At 35.7% G+C, this 21156-nt stretch overlaps 1 protein-coding gene across 1 annotated transcript in view; it reads left to right on the top strand.

The window, feature by feature from the left end:
* Positions 1-21156, top strand: part of LOC114650065 (neuropeptide FF receptor 1-like) — a 72023-nt gene that overhangs the window by 16931 nt on the left and 33936 nt on the right. Inside the window, exon 2 of the mRNA XM_028799543.2 lies at positions 17620-17719. Coding sequence (XP_028655376.1) covers positions 17620-17719 — 100 coding nt within the window. The remainder of the gene's footprint in view (positions 1-17619; positions 17720-21156) is intronic.

The following is a 21156-nucleotide window of genomic DNA, read 5'->3' as shown; positions in this document are numbered from 1 at the left end:
CCTTCATTGATAATGTTGTTGATACTTGTTCTTCTGCTGACTTTATGATTGGTGACACGTTGTTCCTGGTGGATTTTGGGAATCCTTCTGAGACCCCATCCTTTGAACCCTCTTTGTCAGCTTTCATTCTTCTTATTAGCTCTTAAGATTTCTGCTGATAGAGGACAGAGCATATATTGAACCCGTAAATCTTTATCTTGATGCTAGTCTGCAGAGCTGATGACTTCCAAACATTCTGGAGTCTGCTGAAGACTTGTGTTGCCAGACCATTTATGGTAGAAATCGCTTTCTCTAATATGTAGCTGCCTAGATATATGAAGTCTTTCAGTTCTTCCACCTCCACCCAGCGCACTGTTGTTTTCATTGTGCTCTTGGTGTTAACCTTCATCTCTTTGGTCTTGCCGGGGTGTATCCTGAGTATCGCACTTATTGCAGTCTGATCCACTCTGTTTGCCTTCTCTTGGATGTCTCTCTGAGTATGTGCAAGAAGGGCAATTTCATCTGCAAAGTCCCAGTCAACCTGATTATTATAAATGAATAAAAACTTCAATCTATAATAAAACATACACACTTTTGTAACAAACTGATTCAAACATTATTTTACTCAGATTGGATAACTGACCATTTGAGAAACTCTTTTTTTCCACACTTTGAGAAGCACTGCTCTGTATTTTAGCTTTCAGAAATTTAAGGTTCAATCATTAATGATATTATCATTAAAATCTTTATTCAAACTGAAACATCTCTCTATTATATAAAAAAATCTTTTGACACAACAAGACTTTTTAGGAGACATGACTTTTTGGAAAAGATTTTTTCAAGTCCCGCGAGCCGAAAATATTGCCATGATACTTTTAAAAGTCACGCCCTCCTAGCAACCATTTTCAAACAAGACCACGGTACTCTCACCTCTCATGAATGCTTTTGTCAGACACACTTCCTGTGCTCTCTGCTCTTATAAATTTTAACGTTTTCTTCACTTTATGTTCCCAATTAAAGAAGATGTGTTATGTCCAAATCTTATTGAAGAATTTCATCACAAAGGGTTATCAACAGAAAAATGAGTACACGGGCAATCCTAGAACCTAGAAATGGGGAAGTCAAATGAATTTACGCCAAAAATGTTGATTGGTAACACGGCAAAATGGTTAAATGCGTATCAATAGACTATGCTGAAACAGTTGGTGGTGATCGTGCAGAAGATGAAGACAACTTACAATATCACAAAAAATATCTACAACCATTAACACTGTCCGGTTTTCCACCACACGAATTACTGTAGAAAGAAGGATGTATCCAAGAAAGGTAATGTACTACATCTTCCACGGATAACATTAGACACCAAAGGAGATCTTGATTAACCATTCAAATTAAAATGTTAACAGTTTCCCATTAGAATAACTTTTGTAAAGACAAGTAACAAATCTCAGAGCCAAACATTCGAAATCATTTTATTTAATAGAGAGAAAGAAATAAAATGCAATCAAGGGCAGTTATATGTCATGTGGATGCAAATGTAACACTTCACCTGAAAATTAAAATCTGTTTAAATTGTACATTCACATCCCCATATGCGAGCGGCAGAACCACAAAGAGGCTAGCGCATAGCACTGGCCAGGGGGTTGACGAGTTAAGTGAGCAGGGGGCAAAGCCCCCTAGATTTAACAAATGTGAATCCTGTTTATTTTCTAAGTGCTGTATACAGAACAAGTAGCAGTTTCATTGCATTAAAATTTGTTGTTTTAAAAATTGAATAAAGGGTGTGTTGAAAGATACATTAACCATAGATCTTTGCAACCATGCAAAACCATATGTACTTTGTTTTTATCCGGGAAGAAGGAATCTTTACAAATTAAAGAGAAGTAAGGACCACCATTTCAAAAAATCAGAAAATCAGAAAGCTAAGGTTGTGAAAATAGTGACAAAGCACTCCACACAAAATAAAATTTCAAAATAAAAGCTGTTAACTTCTTGATGAACTAATGCTGTTAACTAATTATTGGATACATTGTTAGAGCTCAGTTTCAGAGATTATTTAATACAGTTTTGTTCATTTCAATTCTGAATGTAATAAATAGTGGGTGGCACGGTGGCGCAGTGGGTAGCGCTGCTGCCTCGCAGTTGGGAGACCTGGGGACCTGGGTTCGATTCCCGGGTCCTCCCTGCGTGGAGTTTGCATGTTCTCCCCGTGTCTGCGTGGGTTTCCTCCAGGCGCTCCGGTTTCCTCCCACAATCCAAAGACATGCAGGTTAGGTGGATTGGCGAGTCTAAATTGGCCCTAGTGTGTGTGTGTGTTTGTGTGTGTCCTGCGGTGGGTTGGCGCCCTGTGTTGGCTAGGATTGGCTCCAGCAGACCCCCGTGACCCTGTTTGGGGTTGGAAAATGGATGGATGGATGTAATAAATACAATTTCATTTTAATGCTCAGAAATTCAATATTTCCTATTTTATTTTTAGATAATGCTCATTTCCATAATACCTTATTAAAAGATGCATAATAAAGGAAAATTCTCATGTTGCATCCGTCTCCCAAACACAAAAATCCCATGTTGCTACTACACTTAAATACTAAATCTCAGTTTGAAAAGTAACCAGTCAACAGTTTATGCAAATTTTTACAAAGAAAGTAAGGCTTTCAGTAACAGCAATGTGGTGTTGTACAATGCAGTATCCTGAGGAAGCAACTTGAGTTCAAAAGGTGTACAATGCCTGAACAAACTTATCAGGAAAGCCTGCACCATCACAGGGCGAACCCTGGATACACAGGAAGCTGTTTTGGAAAAGAGGATGGCAGCAAAACTGAATGTCATCATGAGAAATCCCTTCTTTTCCCTCCAGGGAGCACTCTCTTGGAACACTTTTAGGCACTGGCTCATTCCACCATGGTGTGCTAAGAAGCATATCTGAGGATCTTTCCTGCCCACTGCATCAGGCTTCCTCCCAATATACTTGTTACATTCATTTTGAAATATCTTCAGAGTATTTATTTATTTATTTTTATTTATGGATTGATTGGCTATATTATTTGTCCTGTGAGTCTATATCCTTGTTTTTATGTTTCTGCTTCAGCATGCATCTGAATTTTCCCATGGGATTAATACAGTGTATCTAATCTAATATAATCTAATCTAATCTTTATACACAGTGAAGAGATTAAATGAAGCAATCATATCGCTGACAACTGATGCATTATGGGTGAACCTTCCAGTTATTTTGGCTACCCAAGCATATAATTCACATGTTAAAGGGGAACAGTCACATTTTTGTATCTTTTAATCAACAGAGAATGCACAGCATAGCTCACACTGCTGTGCTGATTCTTGGGATTTTGAGTTCTATTGTCACCCAAATAATAGACCAGTGACAACACTGGTCCCTCTTTTCTGCCTATTCATGTGAAAGCAATTGCATCATTTTAAAAAAGACAGGAAAATGTAATTGTTCTCCTTTAATTACTGCAGCAGAATGTTCTAATGCACATTTTTAATTCATATATGCCTGCAAACTGTATAGGTTATTTTTTTGTCATGAACTACAAGCTTATGAATGTTCTGATACAGCCATCATTCTATATACATGTTTAACTGCTTGTATACCTTTGGTGCCTAGAATTGTGACATTTTTCAGTATGCATGCTAACTTGAGTGAGTTTCCTTCTTCTTTGGTTCATTGATCCTACAATAAGCTCTGCAATTCATTGTAGCTTTGCTCCCAAACAGACATGGTTTCTGGTATAAGTATTACAGACAAAAGCCTAGAGAGGACAAATGATCCCACACACAGTACACTCCAGTCTCTTTGATCCACATGATCACATCCAAACTGTACTCATGTTCACGGCCATAGCAGAGGCCATGCCTCTATTGCTGTTCTACATTCCTCCTACTACTACTGCTACTGTCTGCTAACAAGATATAATAAAACTGAACCTTATCCTAAAACACTGTCAGCAGGCTGCAATAAAAAGGCAAAGCTACAATGTTGGTGGATTTGTTTTTTCCACCTTGACTGCATTCATTCCATGAAAGGAATCCTGCATTTTCACTTTAATGATTGTAGGCATGTAGCTAATTTATCTCTAATTTAAGATGTGGGTTATGTTAATTTTGACATTTATATAACCCAGTTGAGAAGCAACTACAGCATAGAGCAATGGTAGTGTTCAGTTTTTTTTTGTACTTTGCAGTTTAAAATCTAATGTTTGCAATCATTTACCTACCTTCTTTTTTAGTATTGTGCCATTATTTAATTTCCTATTTTTAAGACTGCTATTTAGCACGTAAAACATATTACTACACTTTGCAGCTATATTCATTCTAAAAGAATTAGTTACAGTAAATGGGGTACAACTTAATTGTAGTGTTCCAGCATTTGCAAGTACATTTTGTGCCAATGAAAGGCGTGGGTTAGGATTGTGGTGCCTTGTGTGGTCTCACCTAGAGCCCCAATTGACCAAAGACCATCACTCCTGCTCCTGAAGTATGGCTTTGGTTTCTACCGCTGGGCCATGCAACTCTTTTTACAGCTTTCTTTTTTTATATATATTATTTGATCTGCATAATAGGAATGGTTGAGAAAATGGAGTAAATGATAACAGGGCCATCATCTCAAAGCCTCGCAAACACTCAGACTGACAGTGAGATATTTAAAATATATACATCTGTTAGATATTAATTCACATAAATTAACTTTAAAGGAAGTATAAGGGTGAAAACAGACACCAATGGAAATATAAAAGTTTTTTACATGTGTAAAAATCATTAAGCAGGAGATCTGGACAAACATGTGGTCAAGTTCCTTTCCAGAGCTGAGAGATCCTGGTTTTCATTGTCAAAATTTGAATGAGTTCCAGAGGTAATGGTAAACTGTATATTATGAAATACAAATTTAAACATTCAGTTTAAAATTTTAGGAGCCTAAATGACCGAGTCATCTTCTTCCTATGAAGATTTAGTTAGTAAACCTAAAGGAAGAGTGGAAGCTGCTCTAGGCTACGGCAAAGATGAGGTCCTGACAAACAGGCAAAGGTTAAAAAAATTAAATTAAACCAAACCCATAGTCAAGAAATGTTGCCAAAGAATTAAACTTAGTACTAAAATCATTTCAGAAGTGCCTGTTAACTTTCACTAACACAAAGGAAAGAAAGAGTTTTTTAAAACGGAGTTTAATATATGGAAGACAGAAGCTGTGCATGACTATCTTTCATAGGCTAGACAAGTCCATGCATTTTGTCATATAATGTGGGTTGCTCATTTTAACTTGGCACTCTTTGAATTTTTAAAAATCTGAAGTGGGCTCTGACTTAAAGGTTGAACAGATTCTCTTATCTTATTGCAGAAATGCTGAGAAAAAAGTTTCATTTTGCAGCACATATTCATCAGTCCATTATCAATTCATCTCTTGATTTCTACTTCCGAATCAATATGATCAAGAATAATTTCATATCAATCAAGGATAAAAAATAATTCTTGGTTCTGATACCAATGCAACTATGAATCATTTTTCAGACTAATCCCCCAACCAGAGCCAGTTCTACGATTTTTGCTGCCCTAGGTGAAGATGTAAATGGCACCCCACCACCCCCTTTGCTTTGAGAGGAATCATCCCTGCCAGAACCTGTACATTGAGACCTGGTGTGCGTAAAATTCACACTATAACATGGCGTACGCACAAAAAAATCCAGATGCATAAATCTGTGCGAACACCAACTTCCATGTTCTTCCGCTACATAAATCCCGGCCAGCATGACAAGTAACATACAGTACGTGCATGTGCCTGCTGTCCTGCCCCAACTCCTCCCAGAATTATTCCTCTTTGAATATGCAAATCAATATAAATAGCCCTTAAGATCAGCCTTCTGTGAAAAGACAATGGCAAAAGCAACTGGGGAAAATAGAAGAATTTCAGCGAATACCAAGTGGAGGCAAGGAAAAACTTACTATTTGTTGGTTTAAACAGTGATATAATCAACAAAAGGAAGTTGATCGAGTGACAGAGTGTTGGAGTAACTCGAAAGCTCAAGTTCACAAAGATGCACAATGCCCGAAATAAAAAAGAAGCGGTCAGATATCAAAGTCGCCATGAAAAGGCGAGTCATAGCCCACCATCTGAATGTGATATGAAAGCTTATTAGGGTAAAGAGAAAAGAAAAAAAAAATAGGGACACAGTGAGAAAAAAGCTTGAAATGCCAACTTTAATCTCGAAATTTCCACTTCAATCACTTAGTTTATTTTGTCATTAAAGTAGAACATCATAAAACGTCATCTTTAAATTGTTTAATTTACTAGTTTCTCAAATACCATCGTAACTAAAATAGCACGTTAAATGCTTTGTTTTGTATGTGTTCTATGTGCTATATATGAGTGAATCACTACCAGCTTCTTAAACGGACTTTCTCTTCCTCCAACAGGACACAGAATCCATTACATTCGTGATATTACAGTTCTCTGAGTAACTAAAATACTCAGATGTATACATGATATAATTTTCATAATGATAGGAATTAAAGCATGTTATTAAACATGGGAACACGGTGGTGTAGTGATAGTTTAGAGATTGTTCCTGCCTCCTGCAAGATGCTTGCTGCGCTGTGCGTGACCTTCGATGAAATAATTTATTGCAGCAGTACTGTCTCTTTTAAACGTACTAACCCCCAATTCCTGTCCTTCCTTTTCGTTCTCCATGTAACCAATCACCACACAATCACAGTTCTACCAGGAGCACTTGATGGACTGATTGAGTGCATTTATAGTTCTTGGGATGAAACTGTTTCTGAACAGTGAGGTCTGTACAGGAAAGGCTCTGAAGCGTTTGTTGGATGAGAGTGGTTCAAATAGCGAATGGCTGAGGCAGCGTGTGCTTGATTCTGTATACCGGTAATTCTCTTTCTGATCCGCTGCTCCGAGTGGTGCAGTGAGAGTAATATGGAAAAAGATGATCCGCTCTGGCAACCCCTAACGGGAGCAGCTGAACGTAGAAGAAGTAGGTGCAGTGAGAGTAACAATGCTAAAGCAGCTATGGTATTTAGAATAGTTTGGCCATTCCGTGGACCATTATATTGTTACAGGTTAATTACAATCAGATACCTTAAACTAATGAACAATATGCGGATAATTTCAGTGTATTTGATAAAGCCGGTGTTGTAGATGTAAAAAAGAAAGGGAAACCACCCAGGAACAGCAGCACTGCTTTGACGCTGGGTGCCGCCAGTTTGCAAAACCGAGTGGAGAACTTGCGTACGACAGGGTTGGAGCTACCGTGAAAATGAGTGTGGCTTTACGCCAATTTTAGGTTTTATACATCGCGATTTGAGCGTGGAAACGGGCTTACGCAACATTTTTGTGCGTATGCACCGTTTGTACATGAGGTCCCTGGTGACAGGACTGGTTATTTAGGACCTCAAAGTCACAATTTGAGAATGTTGAAGTATAGAAACATCTGTCTACAAGACTGTCTCAGAAAAATACGCTGTTGAGCAGTACCATTTCAGAAAATAAGTAGGAATCGGGCTATATTAGTTGTTTTTACTTATTGCTTTTAAAGTTTCTCTAAAGAAAATTAAAGAGTAAACACTTAACTTATTGCTAAAACTGCAGTTTAAGTTCTATAGTTGTCTGTTTAAACCACTAGCTAAGAGTGTGCCTTTTGATGATGGTGACATTCTACATATACATTACTGTGACATATATATGTCATTTAGATTAATAAAATAAATCAAAAACTTAGTATAATGAGAACATTCAGTGAAACTGAGAATATAATGAATATTTTTAAAAAGGAATCTTTACCCACAATTCCTATTAACGGTATGCTTATGTATGCAAATAATGAAATCTACCTATCCAAAAAAATGCACAACTGCTTTAGTGTGCCCAGAGCGAATATCACAAATGGTGGTGAGCAGTAGAGTACAATATTTGCCAAGTTTTAACACAAGTTTTAATGTATATCCATTTGGGAAACAGTCATTGTTAGATTTAAATCAGTTTTTAGCAATTCACTCAAGAGCTACAGTCCTGTTACCATTTTAATCATTTAATTTTATTTCACCATGTCTGTCTCATCTATGCTACAGTTTCAGGATTATTCTTATTGGTATTATCATCATTGTTGATGTTGTTCATGTTATTGTTAGACTGTGTAGGTCATCAGACGATAAGACCAAACGTCATTAGGATGTCAAACTAATATAAAACAATATAATCAGTCTGAGTGTTTGTAGGTCTGTATATTTAACCCAGGGCTGTTTCTGGGAAACAGATTGTGCTGTGCATAGTGTAGACAGTGCAGATGCCGCTGAGACGCACAACATAAACATTTTTTTTGTGTTCTGGTCTGATCCAGACAAATTTTTCTAAACAAAATGAAGATAGGAATCTCTACATGGGGCTGCAGTAATGCATCCTGACAACTAAAAGGCACCCTAGGAGCTTGTTTAGACTGCCTATGCCCAGAAACCACCCTGCTCCTACCATTTTTTCATTGCATTGCTATTCAACTTATGTCCTCTGCAAAGTTGACAACTTCCAATTTAGTGGACCACTTTCTCTTGGTTAACCCTTCTTCATTAAAGTTTAAAATTCTGACTTATTTAAATTTTGTCTATAAATTAGACCAATTTGTTTTAACTAACCAGGGCTCTGGGACTGATCCAATGCTTATAAAGATGCAGTTTCTGATGTTATAATCTCTGTCTCGCAAGTAATTTGGCTTGTTTCAGAGTTATACAGTGCCTGATTTTTTTATCATATTATGCAAACCTTCATGTGGTTGAATGAAAACATAAAATGTTAATAGCCCAAAATAATTTCTCTGTTACTAAAGAAAAGCAAAATTTGAAACCCAATGCACAAGTGTTCACTATTACATTTCTGGGACTAAACCTTGCAAATAATTCTCTCTTGCACTACAGAGGTGTGAAGGACTGCCTTAATCCCTTCTACCAAAAAAGACTTCTGGTCTTATTACTAGCAAACCTAGCTAAACTAATACATGCCCTGTGGAATTTTTTGACCTTTTTGCTGACTCTCACCATCTCTCACTTTGTGATATTAATTTTTTTCTTGAAGGCCTCACACTTTCCAGGCATACTCAAGACAGTGATTCTTTACTTGACCTTACCTTTTCATTACAGAGGAAAGCACTACATTCAACTTACTAATCTTCTGATTTATAGGCTCGGATGTGTTATTTATTTAGCCTCTATTAACTTGTCCATAGTATTGTTCGCCTTGTTACCTAAATAGATAAAGACCCCTCTGAATGCTTTAGTAATTTCACTATCTTGGTGGTGAACTCTGATGGTAATTTGCTAGCAAACCTGATACTGCCTTCTCAGTAAATTAATTCATTAGATAATTTATCCACACTGGGTTGAGCCGAAGTCAGAATATCCCTTTCCCTTTTTCAATGGGGGAGCAAGAGATCCTGCTTAAGACATTCCATTCTAATCTACAGGGAATTTGGAATTTGGGAAGTGAGATGTTGAACTCTTGTGTGTTCAGTTATACTTCTCAGTATGGTCTTGGATTAACACTTCTGCAGAGCTTCGTCTTGGTTCCACTTTCAACTAATTGTAGTCACTCTGGTGACCTATTTTTATTTAATTCCGTGAAGTATAAACCCTTTCATTTTACATATGGTCCTTTTATTCCAAGTGCTTTAAAAAGCATATGGAACTACTCAAGAATCATGCTCAAAATGGCACACCCACACCACAGTTTTTTTTTTTTAAATCAACGAGTCTATATTTTTGGCTGGTATTTCAGTTTTACTATTACTACTACCACTGACGGAACATTTCTTCAAATGATCTGAGACTACCCCTCCGGTTTTTTACATTAGACCTAAATTGCGAACTCTCTTTCATCACGCATGGCCATTAAAATTCTTCTAGATGGCCCCTCCTTTAGCAAGTCAAAGAGCCATTAATACATAGAGTCTGTAGGATCTAATTTTGGAAAAGGTATATACAGTGCATTCTTTGAAGCATGACCATTTGTTTCTGGAAAGAGACCAAAATATACTAATGCCCAACTTATTTTTGAACTGCAAACTTTTGTTAGGCCATGGTTACATCCATGATGCTGGCCATTTCAATGTTGGAAATAGTGACAGCAAAAAATTGTCATTGTTTTCAATAGCATACACGAAATTTAGATCTTCATCCAGTTACAATTACTTTTGTAGTGGATAAAGCTGAGTCTCCATGCTTGGCAGAATTTTAATTTACCACTATGTCTTACATTAAGACTCCACTCCTGTGTCTCCCATTATTCATTTATTATTGACTCTGCAATTTAGTGTCTTCTGTTCATTCTAATTTGAATTTTCCTTGTGCTCACATGAAGTCCATAGTAACAACTTCATTTCATTCTCTACTTCTTTTTGCCAATTCATGCCAGGTTTGAAAATTCCAGGCAAGCAGGGGTCACTTGGGGGGAGGGGAAATCTAAAATAGCATAAGGCATCCTAATTTGTGGTATTCATAAGAAAATGAATTATTCACTTTCATGAGGTAGAAGTACATAATAAATAAGATTAGTTGCACCAGACATTTGAAATATTAAAAAGTGTACTTAAAATGAAATGCTCAAAGTCTAAATGTTTTCAGTTGTAAAAAACTATTAATATTTGTAATCTTTGACCTGGAAACAGCCTAAAACTACCACCTGCTTATGGTTCAAATTTTAAATTTTTAACCTTTTGGTAGTGTCTTCTAGAATGCTAGGACTAGTCGTAAAGAATCATAATATCAAAAATATTATCATATTCATGATCAGCAACCTTGATATAGCGTAAAATGACACTCCACGTGCTGAAATTACTGATCCCCATTTTTTTTCAAAGTTTTGTGAAAAAGAGTAACTTTGAGTCCTCGTATCCCATTATGGAGTTAATCCTGGGGTGTCAATTGATGTGGCATGCACAACTTCAAGTCCTTCTGATTATTTTTCCTGCAGAAACCTATTGTTTTGCATTTTGTTATAAGGGTGTAATTTCCTGCACAAAGTATGGTCAAAAATAGCCTAAAATGTTTTCTGGCTAAAAATGGGGTGTAACCCCAATAAGTTCAACATCTTGCATAGCTAGACATCAAGACAAGTTGACTAGTGTATCATATGTGAGTGATTTCAAACCATTTATAAGTAATTCTTATAAACACGAAAACAAGAGAGGTCATTCTTTTTCAAAGTTTAAATAAAAGATAGGTAGATGTGGAGATACATGCATAAATGTATATCATGAATACATAATTCCCTTGTGCATGGGAAAGACATTATATAAATAAAATGTATTATTATTATTATTATTAAGGGAAAAAATACTACATATTTGTCTCTCTGCTTTAGAATTGCATTTTATTCTAAGGCAAACTGCTGAATGTTAAGTTTTTTTGGATTTCGTTATGGATTTTGTAACAAAATTTTGGTAACTGAATTAAATGAATAAGTTAGAGTCAGGAATGATAGTCTTACATTTCCATATTGTCACTGAAAGCTAATCCATAACAATTACATTTTTAACATAGATTTGATAATTTCTTAGAAGTACTAAGTGAAACTAAAAATTCTTAAGAAATATTGAAGTACAGTACATCCAAAACAGAATCTGATCTTCACAAATTGAGCAGTGTATTTTTAGATAGGTGGACAGTTCTTTATTAAGCAGATCTTGCAATCATTTCCAATCAAGCAACAAATATAAACAACCCAGCTATCCATGTAACGGTTGAGTGAGAGATCCTTTCCTTATGCAATAATTTTAATGCAGAAGCGAAAAAAGTGAAAGCCTCCAATTTATGCATTTATTTAGTTTTGCAATCAATCAGAATTTTATTGAAATGTTCCAGCTACCAAAGTATAAAGCATAAGCAACCAATTTTACACAATTAAAAAGTCAAGCACCCCTACCCACACAATGCTGAACCAACCCAGGCATGTAGTACCACCAATTTTATTCCTCATTCACAGAAACTCTTAAAGATACATTAGAAACTTCCAAATGTGCATACAGGTATATATTCTGTTTTATTAAGTAATATAAACATAAACGTTTTATCGTATCAAGTTAAATTTACTTCAGCAATGGTTATAAAAAATATCAACTTTATTATTGTATATTACATTTTTTAACACTGATTGGACAACTGTACACTGTCCATCTTCAGTAAGGTATCACAAGTTCTGTTCAGTTCTGTAGCACTGTGTGTCATGATTAAAAAGTAAACAAACAAACAAACAAATAAATCAATTAATAAATAAAAACTACTGTCCCTAAGAAATGCTGCTTTACGGGTAAACCATTTGTGGTTTATATATATAGAAATTCATCTTAATTGTACAATGTTAACAAATGCAGAGTTTTCACTTTTACACATAAATGAATTCAAATACAAGCTGTCATTTGGTATATTTTAAATACATCCAAGTTTTTGGAAGTTCCACATTTCAAAATCCATTGAACTTTTAAATGAATCAGGACTCCCATAAAAAGACAACTGTGTACTATTTGCACAGATGAGTTTGCCATTAGAAATTATTAACTGTTCACCAATTTAAATGAGGGTCAGTGATGAATTTCTGTTGGGGCAGAGAGTCTACATGAAGACTGGCCTCATGATATAGGTCCTTGGCAGCTAACCAGGTAGTTTAAATGATAAAAGCTATGATAATGAACAAATGATACCTGTTAAGCTCACCTCGACATGTGTTTTACATTCATTTAACTCCCAAAGGCCATGGGCAATGTTGAAATCACTGTTGCAAATAGGGCAGCACGCAACACTGTAATTACTTTTTAGTGCTACTAGGCAGGGGTACACTTCTGTATAATGTGAAGTTGAATATGTTTTAAATCTTTTTTTGGGGGGGCATTTTGCCATGGCATGCTGGACAATATACTGAACTGATAGATCATAGAGAGAGAGAGAGGTCGACTGTACAGCCCTCCCACAGAGAACACTGATAGGTCTACTTTGCAGAAAAAGAGAGACCAATCAGGATGCTCTTTCTCAGTTACTCTCTCGTTATGTTAGTCAGCCACTCGCTCTCCTCCAAAGATATTAAATAAGCTCTGGGATCTTAACTCTCGCTCTTAAAAACAAATTTTACTCCCAGAATCGCCAAGCTAGGTGAGATGTCTTCAATAGTTTCAGGGCAATTCAGTTTCTAGAAAACTTTTTATATATCTTTTTATTTTAAGATGTGCAGTTTGCAAGCTACATTAGAACAGCATCTGTTTCAAAAATGAAACCACAATACTAACCAAAAATCTCCTTTTAAGTAAAGGAATAGAGTTATACGGTGCCTGAAAAACACTTTCCTAAGGCTTCTGTGTTGCTATTGCCTAGAAAGGGTTTTTTATTACCTGGGAGTGATATGACATAATATCATAAGTACAAACTTCTCTCCTTTCTAATCTTTATTAATGTTTATCATTTTTTTCTTTGCAACTGTCACTGTTTTACTTGCAGAGCATTTTTTTTTTCAGGTATGTATGTTTTGTCATTTCTGGCCCCTAGGACAAAGAGTCATTACATCAATATTAATCTATAAAAGATGATTATCTTTTTAGAAAATATAAATCAGTGCTAAGTCAATGGTACAAATTTAGACACTATCATAACTTTTTTTGAAACTTTGACTGCAATAATTTTGTCTATGCTGCATCTTTAGTGTTCTTCAAGTTGTTTTTGTGTGAGGAAAACATATTTCTGTTTTTACTGTTCTGAACTACAGTTTATTACTGCAAGCTAAGAAAATACATTTTGATTCTACCAACAGTCCACAGTGTCAGAATATTTAAACATGTACTGTAATTACAAGAAAAAAAAATCATTTTAAGAATTAAAAAGTTTCTTTTTTATTATTATTCTTACAATGAAGAATTTTTTTTAAATATTTGCATCAATAAAATATGTAGCTTGAATATTGTGCCACTTCAAGCACTGCCTTAGGGAGTAGATTGTAATCAATAAATTTGTTGTTTAAATTACTCAATATTGTGTCTCTGAAAAACTTATAATATCACTTAATCTTGAGTTTTGCTTTGAATTAAGTAAGGTAAGTGGATGTGCAAGCAATGTAGCATAGACATCACAGTAGGCATATCATAGCTTAATTGTATCCCCTTTCCTGTTGTTCCACCTCCTATAATATTGTTAGGGGAGCCAGAACAATTGCAAGCAATATTTTCACCAAGGACTGGGCTACTGTGAGCAAAACCTTTCAGCCATTAGCAAAAATTTTCAGTTACAATGTTGTGTGAGTGGGTGGCATGGTGGCGCAGTGGGTAGCGCTGCTGCATCGCAGTAAGGAGCCCTGGGTTCGCTTCCTGGGTCCTCCCTGCATGGAGTTTGCATGTTCTCCCTGTGTCTGCGTGGGATTCCTCGGGGTGCTCCGGTTTCCTCCCACAGTCCAAAGACATGCAGGTTGGGTGCATTGGTGATCCTAAATTGTCCCTAGTGTGTGCTTGGTGTGTGTGCCCTGTGGTGGGCTGGTGCCCTGCCCAGGGATTTGTTCCTGCTTTGCGCCCTGTGTTGGCTGGGTTTGGCTCTAGCAGACCCCGGTGACCCTATGTTAGGATGTAGCGGGGTTGGATAATGACTGACTGTTCTTCTAGCACTTCTTAATTTTATGCATTATAATTATCTATTCATATGTAATCATTTTTATGGATTGCAGATCACACTTGAAAAAATATTTATTAAAGTGGCAATTTTATTTAAACTATTCAAGCTCATTCAATTACTTAATTAATGAATTAATTCAATCATTCATGAAGTTAAAAAAAATTGTGCAGGAAAAAAGACTGTATTTTTTTAAGTGCATTACCTACAGCTAGACTATTTAAAAAATCATTCAAAGTTTTTTTATTTAATTGCTACCATCTGTAACATTGTATTGCCATCAGAGTCTAAAGGCAGCCTGCTTCTTGACATTCTGGGCTTGCAGAAATTAGTACCAGCCAGAACTATATTTGATTTTTTTATACACATAATGCTTTTTTCATCCACCAAATGGAGGAATCATTGCAACTTTCACAATACACCTTAGTTTTAAGTTAAAGTAAAAAGCATTTTTACAATTTATAAATAATTGAAAACAAAAAGACTTAACATGACAGAAATTACCTTCATAGACCCAACAACTTGTGATCCTTGATAAAATGTGAAATTATGAGGCTGTTTTAGATGTTGTATTTGTGGTTGGGGATGACTTACTTAAGGTCTAATTTAATACATACTGTAGTTAAATTCCGCTGCCATTATAAGTTTATGAGACGATATTCTGAGAACTAAAGAAAGAGCCTTGACTACATATTATTATTTTTTGAATCATAAGACTCTTTGTCCCAAACTTAATTAGGAGAGTTTAAGAAAAAGAAACCGTCTCAGTAGCTACCTATGAATTGCTTTGTGAATTAAAATCTATTTTCAATATATACTAATTTTTAATATATAAATGAGTCACCTTTATGAAGACTCAGTTAGAGGAGATGTGATAACACTTTTTTCTTTTTAGTTCATAGTTGAGTCCTAGAACATTCCATTTACAACGTTTACACACTGGTCAACTATATAGGTTTTTAGTGTTTTTGTAGAATTAATTTTTCCTAATAAAAAAAGAAAAACTTCTTTTTAAATTTTTGACATGTCAGTAGAAGTAAATAATTGTGTTATGCCTCCTTTGAACTTTTAAAATATTTCAGATGAAAGCTCTTCAACTGGTTATGACTGAGAACAGCAACATGGGCATAGTACAAGGTAAATGAGAAACCCTGTCTCTGTCTCCCTCTCTCTGCTCCCTCATCAGCCATTCTTTTTTCTTAAAAAAAATGAAACTATCTTTTTTTTTACAGTATTTGGGCTTTGCGCTGAAGCCACCTTTTTTTTTTACAATGAAATTAACAATTTCAATACAAAGCTATCAAACATGATGATTAAATTTGCAAATGACTGTAAGTAGACCCTATAGTGAAACAAATTCTTATCACGGGACCAGGACAAAATTCCAAATTCATCAAATTAAGTTATTTTATAAATAAATGTGTAGTATTATTAATACAAAATAGAAATGCAAACTATGTTAAGAAACTTTTGCGTCTAGACGTGGAAAAGAGTCTTTATAAAATATGTCTTAGTTATGGCCATCCACAAACAGTGAAATAAGTCTTCTAGGATGCTGGACTATATACAGAACAGTGGCATGTTGCATGAAGTACAAGTCAAGGAAGGTTATGTGAAGTTCTGCAATTGTCCTGTAACTTTCCATATTACACAAAGGACACTGGAGCTGTAGAAAAAGTTAAGAAAGAGCTTCTGAAGTCCAGTAAGCCAGTGACTACAAGGTGAGAACAAAAAGTAAAAAAAAATAGAAGAAGGTAAATGTATTCTGGTAAAGGAAATTTAAATTAATAGTATAAACAGAAGAAAATAAATGAAAGAATAAATGCAACTAAAGAACAAAAACCCTTAATTAGCAAACAAAAGAAAAAGTCAATGATTTAATAACAATAAGACATTCAAAAAAGAAGCTTTTCCAGAAGCTATTAATTCCTCAGCTTTTAAACTGCAATACCCTGTATTTAGATTAGATTAGATGTACTTTATTTGTCCCCACTATTAAAACTTAACAGAAAAAAAAATATGAGAGACGGGGACAGCTACTGCTCTCAACAACAGGTGGTAGTAAGATGGCGAGACTTGTCCAGATGTACCACAGGATTACATTTAAAGACATTAACATTTCAATACAGCAGGTCCAGCTTTCTACATCTACAAAGTGAACAAACCATTAGATTCAAAATTGTCTGGTTGAAGAAACCAGTGTTCAGAAGGACTTATGTTTAGTATGTTCACAATTGAGTGAATAATTTTTGTTGCCGAGTTTGAAAAACTTTAGAGTCAGTTGGCCGTGAAACATGATACATAAAAAATCTGTTCATTGTTTGTTAAATGTAATGAATGGCTTGACTTACACTGCTCCCTAGTGTATAATTTGAGTAACAGGATAGTTTTGTTGCCTTGTTGCCTAACAATAACGTATTAAGTATGAGTTGTTTTGTAAATATCATACCTTTGTGTCAAGACTGGAAACCTTATCATTAATAATGAAATTCTTTTGGTTTGGCATATGTACAAGTTGGAAATTATTTTGAAGATTTTTTTAAGCATACACCTATCTAATAACATTGTCCAGCACAAACTGTTCCAGAAGTAGCATGTTTTTATGAAAGCAAAGTACATGCAAATAAATTTTCTAAAAAGTAAAAATTATTTGGTTGATTTTTGAAAATATGTATTCACATATCCATTTTGTGTTGACAGTGAAATATTACAGGGACACTTCTGTATTATTTCCTTATAGTTAAGTCGAGCAGTGTCACACACTGCAATAATATACTATTTTGATGTTGGTTGATATAGAATAGAAATTAGCTGCAAGTACAAAACAAAAGTTGTCATTTATAAGGTACACAGATGGTATTACACTTCAGTTCAGTACAGTGCAAACATGTGACCCCGATGCTGTTACCAATTATATTATAGTTTAAAATGTAAAAATGTTTAAACGGTGACGGTACCATTAGTTATGTGTTTACTTTAATGTGTCTGCAGGCTGGCCATTCAGTCAGGCAGTTTGCACAATGAGCGGATTGATCCAGGGAGTATCTGTCTCGGCCTCTGTCTTCACGTTGGTGGCCATCGCTGTTGACAGGTAAGAAGCCTCTTTCTTAGACTCCTTTGTACAAACAGAGATAAGCAGGGTGATGAGAATGTGCAAAATTGGAAGTGTTAGACCAGCTTTCTCTATAAATAATGGGTGCCGAAGGAATGAACTCAAGTGACATTTAAAAATTTCAAAGTGCACCTAGCCCCTGCAACATTGATTTTAAAAAGGTATTCTCATGGAATCTGATCATTACAGGTTTCTGTAATGTATATGTGTACTTTAATACTTGTTTAAATAATTTTTTTTGTGAATAAGTAATCGATAGTAAATATACGGGCGGCACGGTGGCGCAGTGGGTAGCGCTGCTGCCTCACAGTTGGGTGACCTGGGGACCTGGGTTCGCTTCCTGGGTCCTCCCTGCGTGGAGTTTGCATGTTCTCCCCGTGTCTGCGTGGGTTCCCTCCAGGTGCTCCGGCTTCCTCCCACAGTCCAAAGACATGCAGGTTAGGTGGATTGGCGATTCTAAATTGGCCCTATTGTGTGCTTGGTGTGTGGGTGTGTTTGTGTGTGTCCTGCGGTGGGTTGGCACCCTGCCCAGGATTGGTGCCTGCCTTGTGCCCTGTGTTGGCTGGGATTGGCTCCAGCAGACCCCTGTGACCCTATGTTTGGATTCAGCGGGTTGGAAAATGGATGGATAGTAAATATACACTTGACAATTGGTTGATGTCATACTTCTGTATCAGGAATGGAATCCTCTTCATTCATAACTTTTAAGTGAGAATAAAACTATACTTAAAATTCATGAATTCTTCAAAGTTGTCCAGATCACTAGCTTTGAATACCAGGTCTTCCAAGATATAGGGCATAAGAGAACATAACAGAACGATAATATAATGTTAAATGTTAAATTTTGGGGAAACAAAAAGAAAAAAAGTCTGGTTATTACAAGACCAAATTTGAAAACTGAAATTTTAATGTTGGAAAACAGCTAACAGCTATAATTAAGTCCCAAAACTTAGCAGGATACATGAAAAATAGAAAGCTATGTGTTGAGAGGGACACTGAGATGTTTGGGTTATCCAATGAACCCCATCCATGATGGAGACAAACGCCTGCAATGATTAAGTTCCTCCCATTTGTACACACTACCTCTTGCTACTACAGATTGGATGGTTTAGTTTGGTCCTTCAATCTGAGCTGCTGTAGTTGCTTGCAGCATTTGGTGGAGAACCTGTAAGACAATGGAACTTAATTACAGAGGAAGTAAAAGTCATAATGTAGTTTCTGTAAATGAAACAGTGGAAGGATCATTAGCAAGCCTCATTGGATGAGAGAAGAGGACCCGTGCACCTACCAAAACCCCATCTCCCACCATTGGTTCTTCCACTAGAACTCTGTTTTTACCATAGAATCAATGCTTCAGTATTCCCATTTTCTAGGAATGTAACCACTAGATATAATGAGAATTGACTGGATAAGCTTTTGTCAAAGTAGTTCTTCTATTACATGCAAGTTAGAGACTTTCTAGGCTCACTGTGCTAGAAATAATTTATACTTTTTATTGGGGTCAGAACCTTAGAGTTACATTCTAAGATAATAAAAGATAGCCAGACATCTCTTTATTCTTCCTCAAAATTGTTCACTGTACATGTTTCCATTGACTATCCAAATATAGCTGTGTCAGCACCCAGCTTGTAACAGATGCTATTGCTCTTCTAGGTGAAACATTCTGAAATGTCACCTGTTTGTACTCTTTTGCAGTAAAGCCTTGGCTTATTCATCAGTTTGAATTCTGTAATAGCTTGGTTGGGAGTAACAGCCAATGGGAGTGAGCATCTCTTTATGATGATGTAAAAGCTGTACTTCTAGATGTGGTGCCATAAGAGTTGGTGACAGGAGCCTGCTACATTCACCTTTCTGAAGAGTCCATTGTAGGCTGTTTATTGACTTCTGAGAGACTTTGGCAGTTGTTGTGTATTTGTATGTCCATTAACATTTTAAATTTATATTGATCTTGATTGACATTCCTGTTGTTGGTAATTTCCATTAGAAAGTTTGAGGATGGGATTTTAAAAGGAAATTCTTGTAAAGGTTTTTTTTCCTATTATACTCAGAGAACGCAATGAGAAATTGACATGCATTTTACATTTATTAAAGAATTACTTAAGAATCTCTTCTCAACGTCCGTGTGTCATCAATCAATATTATAGTAACATAACAAAAGTGCTTGACTTACAGCAATTTATACAGAGAAGTGCCAAATTTTAACAAGGTGAATGTGAACTTACAATATCAAGCTCTCCACCTTGACAGAAATAAACTATTTAAAGATTATTTTAATAATATTTCAATCTCACAATACCGAACTATAACTTAAACAATATATAAAAGTGGATCTTGACTGCAGGTATTTAAAACAAATCTGAAATCCAAATTTTACCTCTCGGATGGAAGTTCACAAAACTAATATTGATTTAAAAATCCAGCAATCAGGCCAACTGGACAATTATCTGTTTTAAACAAAACTTCCATAAATTATTACAATCCTTTCACATATATCATATTGACCTACAGACTAATGGACTCTATACCTAACCTCAAAGAAACTCTTGTGTTGAAATACTTGCGTGTCTTCATTGACTTCTATTTATGGATTTAAACACTGTATCTATATTGATTTGATCTCTGAATTTTTTAGATCATATTTATAGATTCCAAAAAAAGCAGACCGCTAGACTAATAAGGCTAATAAGGATTAGAAAGAATATCAGGCTGGAAAAGAAATCAATTATGTAATTTAACAATGGTAATTGGTAATTCCACATGGAGTGAGGCCTTTAAGTTTGGAGAGCAAGCTTTGCAGACGAAAGGGAACAAAGAATAAAAACAAGAAGAAGAGCATTCAAACATCTGAAATTCCCACTAAAACTGGCAAGATAAAAGATATCTCTGGATTTAAGAAGCTTTAAGCAGCTGTGAACACAGACCTGGAAAGACTCGTCTTCATTAATATCTGTATCCTAGCACTAGATTTCCTAACCTTTTAAGACTCTTCTCAAATGCATTCCCTACTTTTGTTACTACTGATTTTACTTTGTTTTATAAATTTTGCCTTATAGCAATAGTGATTTTATATCATTTGGTTAGGCCAAGGTCGAGTGTAAATAGCACCTGGTATGGGTGATTGACATATTCCTATAGGGGTAGCAGTTGAGAAGAGATGTCTTCAAAAAGTAGCAGAATAGTGAGCGGGCATCTGCTTTGGGAAGTGGTGCAGGCGTAGCTCAAGTCTGAAGACAACCGTTTGGTTTACTTATGCCAAGCTAGCAAGTCACTTTGCTTGAAGCAGTTGTCCACATGCAAGTAAAACTGTACTATATTTTAAGCAGCTATATTCAGAGTTGTAAAAAGTACTTAGAAAAGATATTTGAGTAAAAGTAGAAGTACTTAGTGAAATTTTTAATTTCACTGTAGTAAGCAGT

This window comes from Erpetoichthys calabaricus, chromosome 1 (genome assembly GCF_900747795.2).
Source record: "Erpetoichthys calabaricus chromosome 1, fErpCal1.3, whole genome shotgun sequence".
Lineage (NCBI taxonomy): Eukaryota > Metazoa > Chordata > Cladistia > Polypteriformes > Polypteridae > Erpetoichthys > Erpetoichthys calabaricus.
Note: the sequence above shows the minus strand (reverse complement) of the source record. Positions and strands in the feature narration are given on the sequence as shown.